This window comes from Plectrocnemia conspersa, unplaced genomic scaffold (genome assembly GCF_051122295.1).
Source record: "Plectrocnemia conspersa isolate PC_06_02 unplaced genomic scaffold, ASM5112229v1 ptg000004l, whole genome shotgun sequence".
Classification (NCBI taxonomy): domain Eukaryota; kingdom Metazoa; phylum Arthropoda; class Insecta; order Trichoptera; family Polycentropodidae; genus Plectrocnemia; species Plectrocnemia conspersa.
The window spans coordinates 20774962-20788435 of NW_028277168.1; the positions used below are offsets into that span (position 1 = coordinate 20774962).

General features: G+C 32.0%; 2 protein-coding genes across 7 annotated transcripts in view; one reads left to right on the forward strand and one right to left on the reverse strand.

Annotated features, from left to right (window-relative positions):
* The first annotated feature begins 523 nt into the window (after positions 1–523).
* On the forward strand, positions 524–4541 carry LOC148236253 (ionotropic receptor 75a-like). Of its 2 annotated transcripts, none has more exons than XM_088184048.1 (12): positions 524–937; positions 1010–1173; positions 1276–1477; positions 1547–1697; positions 1888–2066; positions 2128–2366; positions 2563–2662; positions 2731–2918; positions 2984–3091; positions 3158–3324; positions 3390–3581; positions 3649–4538. In XM_088184048.1, exons 1-12 carry the CDS (start codon positions 796–798, stop codon positions 3692–3694), a joined length of 1878 nt encoding a protein of 625 aa, XP_088040174.1. In that variant the 5' UTR covers positions 524–795; the 3' UTR covers positions 3695–4538. The 2 variants fall into 2 exon arrangements, with proteins under 2 accessions (XP_088040174.1, XP_088040173.1); XM_088184047.1 differs by having other exon boundaries at positions 528–937; positions 3384–3581; positions 3649–4541.
* A 7145-nt stretch (positions 4542–11686) lies between these two features.
* The window catches only part of LOC148236254 (CD109 antigen-like), a 71566-nt gene continuing 69778 nt past the window's right edge, over positions 11687–13474 (reverse strand). For all 5 annotated transcript variants that reach the window (XM_088183826.1, XM_088183823.1, XM_088183822.1 and 2 more), the window contains one exon: positions 11687–12393. In XM_088183826.1, the coding sequence (XP_088039952.1) occupies positions 12077–12393 (317 nt within the window). In that variant the 3' untranslated portion in view covers positions 11687–12076. The remainder of the gene's footprint in view (positions 12394–13474) is intronic.

Sequence of the window (13474 nt, forward strand, 5' to 3'; positions counted from 1 at the left end):
AACATCATAAATTGCAAGTCTTTCAAAATTAAGTTATAAAAAAATTTATATATTTTTTTAAAATTAATTAGACAGTTTCTTATTGAGCGAATAAAAATTGTTGATTCTAAACAAGCAGTTAAATATGTCAAATTATTTATTAAAATATAGGAAGTAAATTCACTCGTTATAAAATAATCAGAACGAAGAGTGGATTACTACACAATTCATCACCGCGTATTAATATTGTATAAGGTACGACAAAATTCGTCTCTTTCATTGAAAATATTTTTTAAAATGAATTGAAACTTTTTGCGTCCCGTCCGTTAAATATGAAATATCATTACGACGCTTTTAGGCGACATGTTCATTAGGAGGTTGAGAGAAAGAACATTGCTATTTTAATATTAGAAAATGTTTTTAAATTTTTTCCACAAACTTCGTGTATAGGAGATAATGACATAAACAACATTAAATTTAAATATAAGCACAAAATGGCCAAACTATGCTTAAAATAATTAAGAGATACAAAAACTAAATGTTAATGATTTATATTCAAGCCTTCTTACATTAAACTTAAAATTATGAATTATAGATTTGTGAAGTAATCAGTTATTTTATTATACTTGTGTTATATAACATAAATAACAAATAAAAATGATTATAACAAAACTTTCGAAATTACTCCTCAATATTGATTAGCTTCAAGTATAAGTAGTACTTTTCTGAAACGGCTAAACTTTACAAACCAGCACGATCCAATAAGAAATGATCTTTAAGACATTTAATTAGATTATCTGTGCCTCGTGATTAATTATGAAATACTTTAAATATATATTATTACTATATATACTTCCACAAAGTTTTCAAAATATAATTGAAGACGAAGCGATCTTGAATTATGTCAGAGGACTGTCACATAAGCATTTCATTCACGTTTTTGTGTGTTGGAATATGGGTATGTGTTTTCTTGAAATTTCGCTTTAACAAGTCGTATAACTTTATAGAGACGTGCCCGTACTTTTTTAAGCGAGGAAAATGGCCTTTGTCAAAAAGTTTTCAAAAAACAGCATAATGGTCAGTATGAGCGACATGGAAAGTGGTTACGAGATTTCGCCAAAACCCGCCGAGGCGCATTACTTAATGTTCCTCATAGACCTCCGCTGCGGAAACACCACGGGGATTCTGAAACGAGTAGATATATACATACATATATTAGAGATAGAAGGCAGCAAGCAAAAATGTATTACATAAATTTGATTTAATTTTTCTCCTTTCAAATTTAATTTCTTTCAGGCGGACGAGAGTTTGGCGTTCGGCTCGCCGTTTAAATGGATATTTCTGGCAAAATTGGAAGACTTCCCCGGCGTAAACAACATTACCATAAATAGTAATTTATATTGTAATTCATTTATGAAGGACATGAAAATTCTCACTGATAGTGATGTGAGCGTGCTGCGCGAAAACACTGACGGATCTTTCCTTCAGCCGATAATTGGTTCGCGAATATTAAAATGAATCTTTTATATTCAAATTTGCTATAAATTGATGTCTTTAATATATATAGTATATAAGAGGAAAATAGAGGATGACTTAATTTTCGAGAATTATACTCAAATTTCGGCCGCCGTTAGACGTCAAAATATTGAGGGCTCCCTGATAAGGATTTGCTATGTCATCACCGACAATGATACCGTCAATCATCTTTCTGATTACAAGTAAGTTTAACCTTCATCCGTCGCTCAAATCAAGTTTACACTCGAGTCCTATTTATTTTAATCAGGACAATATATTTAATAAAATTTCCTTGTTAATATAAATCTTGAATATTAACGAAATGCGTAAAAATATATTTTAAAAACAATATTAAATATTAATAAAATTATTAACTTGCATGGAATTTAACAGACACAAGGAAATAGACACAATCACCAAAGTCAACTATATCCTCACGAATCATATAGTTGACTTTACAAATGGCAGCAGAGCTTTTAGTTTTGTTAGCTCGTGGGGTTACAGAAACGTAACTGATAACTCATGGAGTGGTATGATTGGAAAATTAAGCAGACTGGAAGCAGATATTGGAGGTATTTTAAAGTATCAGATTTATTGTTTATGTATTATAACTAATATTTTAAATATTTTTAGGTTCTCCACTATTTTTTACTTCAGACCGAGTTTCAGTAATCGATTTTATAGCCATGCCTACACCTACTAAATCTAAATTTGTCTTTAGACAACCCAAGCTGTCTTATATGAGCAACGTATTTGTGCTACCATTTAGAGCTGGAGTATGGTTATCTTCATTCGGATTGATATTTGTATTAATGATATTTCTGCTAATATCATCCAAATGGGAGACGAGCAAATATATATCCATATTTAAGGTTTGGCTGCAATTTAATATTAATTTTTTTAAGGGCAGGGGTTTCTCGGATTTAAAAACGTAATGCAACGCTTTATATACTTCTTAAAATATTTGAGTCACGCATTCTGTTTGTTTTCTTGAAAACAATCTAGAACTAAATTTAGTGTTTTGCCTCACAATGTTATCTTACCATGATTCGAATTTTTAATTTATAGACTCGTATTGAACCAGATACACTGCATCCAACAATTAGTGATGTTTTTATCACAACAATTGGAGCTATTTGTCAGCAGGGGAGTTATCTTCAATTGAAAAGTTTGAATATTTAATAATAATTTAGTGTTATAAAAATATGGTATAATATAATACATTATTTATTTTAGGCGTTGTAGGACGCATTGTAATTCTACTACTATTTCTATCGTTTATGTTTTTATACACAAGTTATTCTGCTAACATTGTAGCGCTTCTTCAATCTTCTTCATCCAGAATAAAAACCTTGTCAGATTTACTCAATTCTAGGATAAAATTTGGTGTACACGATACCGTATTCAATCGATACTATTTTTCGGTATGTTTTTATTTAATAACAAAATATTATTTTAAATATTAAAATTATTGTTAATGATCTTACAGACAGCAACTGAGCCCATAAGACGTGCTATATATCAGAAGAAAATTTTGGTACCCGGATCTGAACCCAATTTCATGGCTTTAGAAGAAGGCGTCAAGAGATTGCAAGCGGTGTGAATCGAAAATATGTTTTAGCACGTAAAATATAAATTAAATAAAAAAAGTAAATTGGTTTAGGGTCTATTCGCATTCCACATGGAAACGGGCGTGGGTTACAAAATAGTCAGCGAAATATTTCACGAAGGTGAAAAATGTGGCTTGCAAGAGATTCAATACTTGCAAGTCATCGATCCTTGGTTAGCCATTCAGAAAAATTCTTCGTTCAAGGAAATATTTAAAATCGGGTAATTTATGAAAGAATTTACAATTTCGTATGTATTCAAATACGTAATGCTTATTAAAGTTTCAGAAGGTTGCAAGAACATGGATTACAGTCTAGAGAAAATTCTTTGTTTTACACAAAAAAACCAAAGTGTGCTGGTACTGGTACTAATTTCATCAGCGTTGGAATGATAGATTGTGAGCCAGCAATTTTAATTTTGGCATATGGATACATAGTCGCTATCGGAGTATTAATCTTAGAAAAACTAATATATCACCGGTTAGCTGAATATAAATTTAATTTGATAAAACATATTTGTTTATTATATGAAAACTTTTAATTTTAGATTAGAAATGATTAAGATAAAATGTATAAATCTTAAGAATAACTGATGTCTTTAACTAAATATGATCAAGCTGAAACTACATTATATAGCTGTTAATACGTACGTAGTTCACTTACTGTATTGCAATGAATTGGATGTGTTGAGAGAGTGACAGGCAAATCTATTTTATTCGAAAACGAATAGTTCTAGTGTAACGATAAGATGTTTAATATTGGTACTGGTTTTTAAAATTATTTATAATAAAAATTATTATTATTCTATAGTAAATATTTATAAGTTAAAATATAAATTGTGTAGCAAAAAGCTGCAAGAATTACTTGAGAATAACTGTATTTTTGTCCCAAATATGTATACAATATAATGAAAGATATTTAGATTTATATGTAAATATATTATTTTAATATTTTTATCCTTATTGTTTTTAACAAATTTTATAATATAAATTAGTGTTTAGCCTTGAAAAATATTCTCAGATACATCTTTATTATTAATTATTACTTTACAATACACATTTAATTATGAATTTCAGTATAAAAGTAGAAAAACTATTTTTTATTAAATTTTTATAACAAGCCTATTGTAATAAATATATAAATGAATAGAACAGTAACGTTAAATGTAAAATAAGCGTTAAATACTTGTGCTTACAACTGGACTCTAAATTTAAATCTAATAAGCAAATTTTGAAGCTTCAATCCAAAGGGATTTTGACCGATTTATAAAATAAATATGTCACTAAATTTTAGATTTCCATTTCAGTTTGGTGTTTCTTATTTATTAGTTGTCGATTGTGTTGTCATGTTGCAATGGAAAATTTACAATAAGTAAAAAAATATTAAAAAATATTTATAAATACATAAGTACATCTTCATTCTAATAAAACTTAATTCGAGAATCCTTTTAAAATTATTAAATCATCTATGAAAAATATTACGCATTTTTCACATTACATATTATATTTTAAATATAATATTACGTATTTTGATTTGTGTGAGAGAGAGATGCAGAGAAACCCTGCATGTATTCGTCAAAGCATGAAACGATTACGAATGCCACCCCCTAGGATGCTAATTTAAAATTTTCGGATTTGTCGAACGTAAAAATCCGTCAGACACATATTGAAAATTGGTTTTCTAGGAGAGATCGGGAGTCGAGTGGGTCTTCTTCCAGCATCCAAGCATTGAGATGACTGCGGGCTATGTAGCTCTTTGCACTCGAAGCTAATTTATTCACTGGAGCGTCTCTACGTGTGATCGAATGCTTTCCATCCGAAAAATTTCTAACGTCTAAGCATTCGATCTGGTAGGGATCGTCACGACTTATTTGAATAAACCCATATAAAAAAATATCAAAATTAATTCTTAAATATTTACAAGATGGTCAATTATTCGCTTTTTATTTAAAAATAAGATATTGGGCTATTTATTATCACATTTCTTAAAAACATAATATGAAAAAAATAGCCGAAGGCGTATAAATTTTCTATGTGAATATATATGTTTATAAAATAAGTTCGTATAAACTTATTTTATAAACATATAATATATAGAGAAATGTAGACGCCTCTATTAGGAGATGAAATTAAAATGGTTTTGGAAATCGAAGAAGCTTTTCTGGCGTGTCGAGTTGTATTATTTTCAGCTGTGATTTATTGTTATGTATTCTTGCGATGTTCTGGACTATTTGCTGATGTTACTTGTGTCGATGCAGTCACCTGGCTTGTTTCTACTACCGTATTTTCTTGTCTGTCCTTTTGAAATGGTGCAGATGTCCACTTAGGCGATCGGTAACCAGAGAGTCAAATAACAATAGTTATACAAGCAAAGTAAAATGTGTTGTTTAGGCGCATCCTTTCCAAACAAAGAGTGTTTTTTATCATCCCCATATTTCCCGACCTTCTCCCTACAGATTTTCGCCTTTTTAATAATTTAGATTTATTTATTCATAATAGGAAATTTAATAATAAAGTGATATTATGAAAGCCTTTGTCGAATCACCTCTAAAAATTAGAACTTTTATTAACAAGGCATCTATATATTTTTAAATCGTTGAAATAAAACCATCTTATATATAATCTTATATATAATTGTTCTAAGCCGCTTCCGCTTCCGGACGCGCATAACTTTAAACGAAACATTCTCCGTTCAATTATCTACTCTGTAATTCGTATCGATTTGTATTAACAGTGTGTAACAATACACGTAAACAAAGGAAATATATTTAATTATAATAATAAATAATAATAATAAAAATTAAAATTGAATGCGTTCTGTTGTTTCGACCAATCAAAAATAAGCATTCAAATATTCAAATAGCGTCGACCAATGAAAAATAAGCATTCAAATTCAAATAGATAGTACCGTGACAACACTTTTAAATAATTATTATTTAATAATAAAATTTTGCTACGCGACAATAATTTTCATTAATTCGTCATTTGACTGAATAAAAATTAAATATATACATAATGTGTTGAGGATTAGAAGAATACATGGATTAAACTAGATAAACAATCATAAAATAATCTTCGTAATGAAATTTTCAAATTTTGAATTCCCGGCGACGGGCTCCGAGGCCTAAAAGTGAGTTTTTGCTTTTATAAATAATCGGATTGCAAATTAACTAGGTGTGTTATAACTATGAAAATTAAATATATACATAATGTGTTGAGGATAAGAAGAATACATTGATTAAATTAGATAAACGATCATAAAACAATCTTTGTAATGAAATCTTCAAATTTTGAAATCCCGTCGCCGGGCTCCGAGGCCGAAAAGTGAGTTTTACTTTTATATTACATAAACATTATCATTGCTTTCCGATTTAATACACATATACGTTAGATTTTAAGAATTTTAAATTAACCAGTTATGTTTTAAACATGAACGTGTAATATATCCTTAGTATGTGAGGATTGAAAGTTAATGTCGATCAAATCAGCGATTACAAAAGTCTTGGACGAACGTAAATTCTCATTCTTCTCCTATACATTGCCCGAAGATAAGCCTCTGCACGTTATAATTCGAGGATTAAATTCCAACTTCACAATAGATGAAATAAAAGAAGAATTAATTCGTTTAAATTTCGATGTACTCCATGTTCACCAATTAATAAATAAAACTACCAACCAGCCGATGTTATTGTTTGCCATTTCATTAAAAAAAAGTGAGCAAAATAAAAATATATATAATCTAACCCATTTGTTACATCAAAAAGTTTCAATCGAAACTCAAAATAAACCAAAAAATACTTTACAGTGCCACCGCTGTCAAATCTTTGGACATGCTGCTGTGAATTGCAGGGCAGCACCAGTTTGTGTTAAGTGTGCAAGCCCTCATGTGGCATTAGAATGTCCACACGGTAATAAAACAGATAACCCACTATGTGGTAATTGCGGTGGTAAACACCCTGCTAGCTATGGCGGGTGCATTAAAAACCCTAATAATAAAAAAAGTGAATTCTTTAAAACAAAAAACAGTAAACAAAATGATAATACAAAAAATCAAAAGACATATTCACAGTCCCTAAACTCTGAAATATCGACCACTCAGTCACAGGTAGTATCGACCACCTATTGAACCAGTATAAAATACCCCAGCACCACTACAGGATATTAATATAGTTAAAACTATAATTGAAATGCAGCAGCAAATACAAGCTCTTATAACTAAACACTTAATTAACATAAATCAATGAAGCACGACTTATATAACAATAGTATAATAATAATCCTAAGACCGAGAGTAAACTCGCGAATAAAAATATAGAAATTAACTTAAAAAAAAAGAAGCCCCTATGATTAATCCTAATGACATTAAAAACCCAAATCGTAAAATACTAAGAATAATGGCCTGGAACGCAAATGGCCTACGTGATAATAAATGTGAACTCCATCAATTTTTGTTAGATCAAAATATAGATATTGCTCTTATCTCCGAGACACACTTAAAGAATTCGATAAAAATTAACTTTGCCAACTTTACAACTTACCGCACGGATAGATTATTAGGCGCTGGCGGCGGAACAGCAGTATATATTAAAAATAATATAAAACATAATGAAACGAAAATAAACGCGTACGCGCAATTAGAAGTAACGAGTATAGAAATTAAAACCGATGAGCATTCTCCAGTCATAATACATTCCGTCTACACTCCTCCCACACCAAAATATCCCATCGAAGATATTAAATCACTGTTTAATTATTCACAACCCATAGTTGCCGCAGGTGATTTTAACTCCAAACATAAAGATTGGAATTGCCGAGCTACCAATCGCAACGGTAGAACTTTGAATAATTTTGTTAATGACATTTCTCATAGTAACATACACTTAGAAATACCGTCCGTGCCAACCCATTTCTCTACTCGCGGAGGATCGGACATATTAGACATTGCCATCTGCAAAGATCTGCCCGCGTGTGAAATAGAAGTCCATAATAGTCTCGCATCAGACCACAACCCGGTAATATTCACGCTCGAAATTAATCTAAGAAATAATAATCCAGCCCCACAATCGCATAAAATACTATGGGACTTCTTCCCCTACTTCGTTGAGAAATCCCTTCCTGGTATCAACATCTTAAGAACTGAAACTGATATCGACGATGAAATAATCGAATTTAACAAAGTGATTAAATTTTCAATTGAACGGTGCACCGTTAAAAACAAAATTACTAAACATGACCCCCTACCCAAAGAAATTAAAGAATTAATTAAAAAAAATAATCATTTAAGACATCTTTGGCAAAATTATCACGAAAAATCGGTTAAAAGACAACTTAACAAATTACAAAAAGAAATTAGAATCGCTATTGCTGAACATAATAATAATACTTGGGAAACCAAATTAAGAGATCTAAAACCTGAAGATAATTCACTTTGGAACACTTCAAAAATTCTTCGCTGCGAATCCACTGGCATATGTAAAATTAAAACAATAACGGGTAACTTTGTATATACAGTTGAAGAAAAGTGCGAAACTATAGCGGACAGTCTTCAAAATCAATGCTCGGTCGATTTAAGTAAACTTAAACGTAAATTTAAAAATAAAACAGAAAAGTGCCTAAAATCCTTTTTTGAAAAAACAGCGGATACTAATATTGATATAAAAATTACACTATCTGAACTAGAAAACAATATCCGTCTACTTCCTAATCGAAAAGCACCCGGCAATGATTCCATACCAAATAAAGCTCTCAAAATCCTCCCCCCAAGTGCCATCAATTATTTTTTAAATATAATTAATTCTTCTCTCGAGTGCCTATACTTCCCGACGGTGTGGAAGCAAGCAAACGTAATAATCCTTCGCAAACCGGGAACAGACCCTTCATTAGCCTCTAGTTACCGACCTATAAGTTTGCTACCCGCTGCAAGCAAAATTTACGAAAAAATTATTCAAGCTAAATTATTAGTTCATGTTAAAGAAAATAAAATCTTGCCCGACGAACAGTTCGGCTTTAGAAACGCACACTCTGCTACTGATCAACTTCATCGAGTGGTGAAACATATCCAAAGGGGCTTTGACAAGAGAATGTCCACTGGAGTAGTGTTCCTGGACATCGCCAAAGCCTTCGATCGTGTCTGGCACACAGGCATCATATTCAAACTAATACATTTCAAATTCCCTGCTAATTTAATTAAACTAATCAACTCTTTTTTAAATGGGAGAAATTTCAACATAAAACTTGAAAATCATTTGTCAAATCCCAGACCTGTAACTGCTGGAGTGCCCCAAGGTTCAATACTGGGTCCTTTATTATTCACTATATTTACGAGCGACTTTCCAACCAAGCACCGCGGTAACGACATAACTGCTCTATTCGCTGATGATACAGCTATTTTGTGTACCTATAAGAATCCTCATCGAGCGGTAATTAAACTTCAAAATAAAATAAAAAATATTGAAAAATGGTTCGACAAATGGCTGGTCACTGCAAATCCACTAAAAAGCGTCGCAGTAATGTTCTCTCTTAGAAGAAAAAAAGCCTTTGCTACAGAAAATTTAGCCAAAATTAAAATGTATAATAAACCGATAGAATGGCATAATAAGGCCAAATACTTAGGTCTTACCTTAGACTCTAAACTTTCGTGGAAACCACACATAGACACTCTAATTCATCGAGTTAAATACACAAGAGCTAAGCTTTACCCCCTTCTTTGCCGCAAAAGTAAATTAAGTATAAAAAATAAACTGCTAATTTATAAAGCAATAATCAGACCCGCAATGTCTTATGCATCCCCTGTGTGGGGACATATTATAAATACTCGCAAATACCCTCAAAAATTACAAGCCCAGCAGAATATTTCATTGAGAATCGCAGCAAACGCCCCTTGGTATGTTCGCAATTCGATGTTGCACTAGGATCTAAAAATAGACACTCTTAAGAAACATTTTGAAAGGCTTAATAATAGACACCGCGAAAGAATACGAAATCATACAAATGGCTTAATAGCTGATTTGTTTGATTAATTCCAGCTAATATTTCTTAAACTCAAATAAATAAAATAATAATAAAAAGGTGATGCGTGTTAACACACACAGACACCAATCCTCGTCAATCAGGTGAGAGACTTAAGTCTAGAAACTGCGATTAAATATTATATTGCGATTAGATATTATATTAGGGGTACCGGAAAGAAAACCATTATTTTAAGCATCATAGGTTTTATTGAAATTTTATTTTCATACTATTTTACATATTATAAAATATAATCCCCATAGTTATCTAGAACTGTTTGCCAACTTTTAGGCATTTTTTGGATTCCCGCTTTATAACAATTTGGTGGTTTCGAATTAAAATACGAATTTAAATGATTTTCGACTTCCTTCAGATTTTCAAATTTTTTGTCCTTAAATGAATGTTCCATAAATCTAAAGAGATAAAAATTAGAAGGAGCGAGGTCTGGCGAATATGGAGGATGCTTTAAGACTTCAAAATTTAAATTGCATATTTTTTCACGGTTCATCTTTGCACTGAGAGGGTGCGCGTGGTCGTGTAACAGAATCACTCCTTTTCGGTTTATCAAATTCGGACGTTTCACTTTAAATTTCTCATTCAATTTTTCGAGTTGTTGACAATAAACTTCTGCAGTTATCGTATCACCCAGTTTTAACAGTTCATAATGGATAATTCCACGAATATCCCACCATACACACAATAGGACTTGCGAAGGGTGAGGTCGGGCTTAGGGGTCGGAACAGGTACTTCCTTCTTTGAAAGCCATTGTTTTTTTCGCACCACGATGTCGTATACTATCCACTTTTCGTCACTAGTCACAATTTTATCCAAATATAGGTGAATTCTGTTTCTTGACAACAGTGAATCGCACGTGTTCATTCGCTTCTCTTTGTTCGCTACGGACAGCGCACGGGGAACCCAAACACCCATTCGATTAGTTTTGCCGAACTTTTTTGTGTTCTTGCACTGTAGACCACGGAGCAGCAAGTTTTTGGGATAAATCCTCGATACTTTGACGAGGATTTGATTACAAAATGACCTTCAGCAGTTCATCGTCGAATTTCGAAAGTCGTCCTGATTTCGGAACGTCTGTTAAGGTCCTATCGCCAGATTTAAATCGCCGGAACCAAAACTGGCATCTGTTTGCTGTTATTACTGCTCCATAAATTTCAATAATGGTTTTAGCTGCCTTAGTTGCTTTCCAACCTTGATCGAAAAAAAAGTAGCATGCAATGCCGTATGTATTGTTCGATTGCTTCTGGTTTGCTAATTTTACCCTTAACGATTTATTTAAATTATTGGCCGTGGTTCTGGAGAGAAGTTCACGGATAGTGCTGGATGGCCAAAATATCAGCTGTTCGGCTCGCGTTCCAAAAGGGTTGATCTTAGCTCGGTTGTTACTGTGGTGGATGCTCTTTGCGGACGTCCAGGGGTTCTGCGACAGGGTGAAGTTCCAGGCAGGCGTCTCGTAAGTCTTCGCTGGCGTAGGATGGACTTCAGTGAGGCTGCTTGCTCCCGTGCCGATGGCAAGAGTGATGTACTACGTTGGTGTGAGCATATAAAAAAATAACTCGAAAGAACGTCAATATCACAAAATAATCATATTTTAAAAATCACATGGTATAACATTAAATGTAATCTGACATCGCGCATAGTAAAAAATATTACATTTTTTTGTATACAATATATTATTATTACACATCTCAAAAGTGAAATTAGTTATATAGATACATCAGTTCAAGCGTGATAATACAATTTCGTTATGCGTACATTATTTTTTTATTTAAAGTTTTTTTGCCATAAACATATTGAATAATACACATTTAACTTATTAATTATATACATAATTATTATGCTTGAAATCAGTTCTTTAAGATTAAAAAAATATTTATGGCGCAAAAAGAAAGCCAAGAAACAATACTATAGAAAAAAAAACTTACAAAGATGCTCACTCTACCTTGTCCAGGGTCAAACTGATCTCAAACAAGGAATGTAAAAAAAAATGGAATCTTTTACGGTACCCCTAATACATAGTCTCACACAAATCGCTATTATTATAGCGATTATTATAGTTATTACTACTAAGAAAAAATACAGTGTAATAAGTCTAAGGGCGTGGGCGCTCGAATGCTCCTTCACGGCACATTTTGTTGGGAGCGGTGCTGGTATCAAACAGCCGCCTTGACAGTCCACCTCGGCGCCCCCGCATCTTCGATTTCCTGCTCCACCGCACAATTCGCAAGCACTTGCAGATCCTCCACTAAAGAAAGCTCTAGCTCGACGACCTAGAAATGAACAAAAACAATCATTGACGAACTAATCGTGCGACCCTCCGTGATGATAACCGATGTTTGCTTAGTAAATTGACGAAAAATTTGCATGAGAAATTCGCGAATTGTTTATGCGCGGATTTCCGCTTTGGGAAAATGCGGTTTACATTGATGACAAAATCGTGTGGTTATTTTTTTATTACGCCGCAAATTGGGCAAATGTTCTGTTCAAGGAAACCATTTTTATTTACATTTGGCAAAATCAACATTTGAAAATTGTTATTGCATTTTATCGTTATGTAAATAATTGAATAAATACAATTAGCCGATATCAGCATGAGTGGTATTTCATAACAAAGGCAACTAATTAAATGGTCAGAATTTAAATCTACTTTTGGTAAGAATAAAAATCAAATCTCGGTCAGAATTGTATTAACAGCCCGGTCATATTTATATTATTCAGGATCAGAATAAATATCAAACGATTGCAATAAAAATAGCATACGGTCAGAATCGGAATAGGAGATCAGAATTAAAATATAAGACCATCATGCGAATTAAAATAATATTATAACATTTATAAATTCAAATGGGCAATAAATTATTTATTTTCAAAATATCTTATAAAATATCTCGCTAGCAATAAAACTGTTAGGACAGGTTATTTATTTATATCAGAACATTGAGCACTCAGTGAATAGCTCTTTTATACATTAATTCGCAATTTTGTGTTTGCTAAATAGTTTTTAATAAAAAGTAAACACCTACGCCAAACCTAGTAGGATTAGGATTTTACCGCTTGATTAAAAAAAATACTAAAAATTCGCAAAACATATAGCAGTATACGTCGGTGACTAATACCAGAAAAACCTGGGTTCAAATCTCATAATAACCCTAGTGTTTTTTTTAATTTCTATCATGTCCGGAAGATCGGAATTAGTGATTAATATATAATTATAATTCCAATCGATCATCACAAATTATTTTTTCTTAGATTTTTCTAAACTCGAAGATTAATAATTACACCCTATTTGTGTTAACACAGTCAGTTCGAGAGCTATCCATTTCATCATTATTCATACATAATTGAGAAAAA

Bases quoted from the DNA above. Each gene is read 5' to 3' on its own strand.
- LOC148236253 (XM_088184047.1), top strand. From the start codon at position 796: ATGAAATACTTTAAATATATATTATTACTATATATACTTCCACAAAGT. The intron at 1,174-1,275 runs GTAGATATATAC...AATTTCTTTCAG, and splicing joins CCACGGGGATTCTGAAACGA to GCGGACGAGAGTTTGGCGTT. The intron at 3,325-3,383 runs GTAATTTATGAA...TGCTTATTAAAG, and splicing joins AAGGAAATATTTAAAATCGG to TTTCAGAAGGTTGCAAGAAC.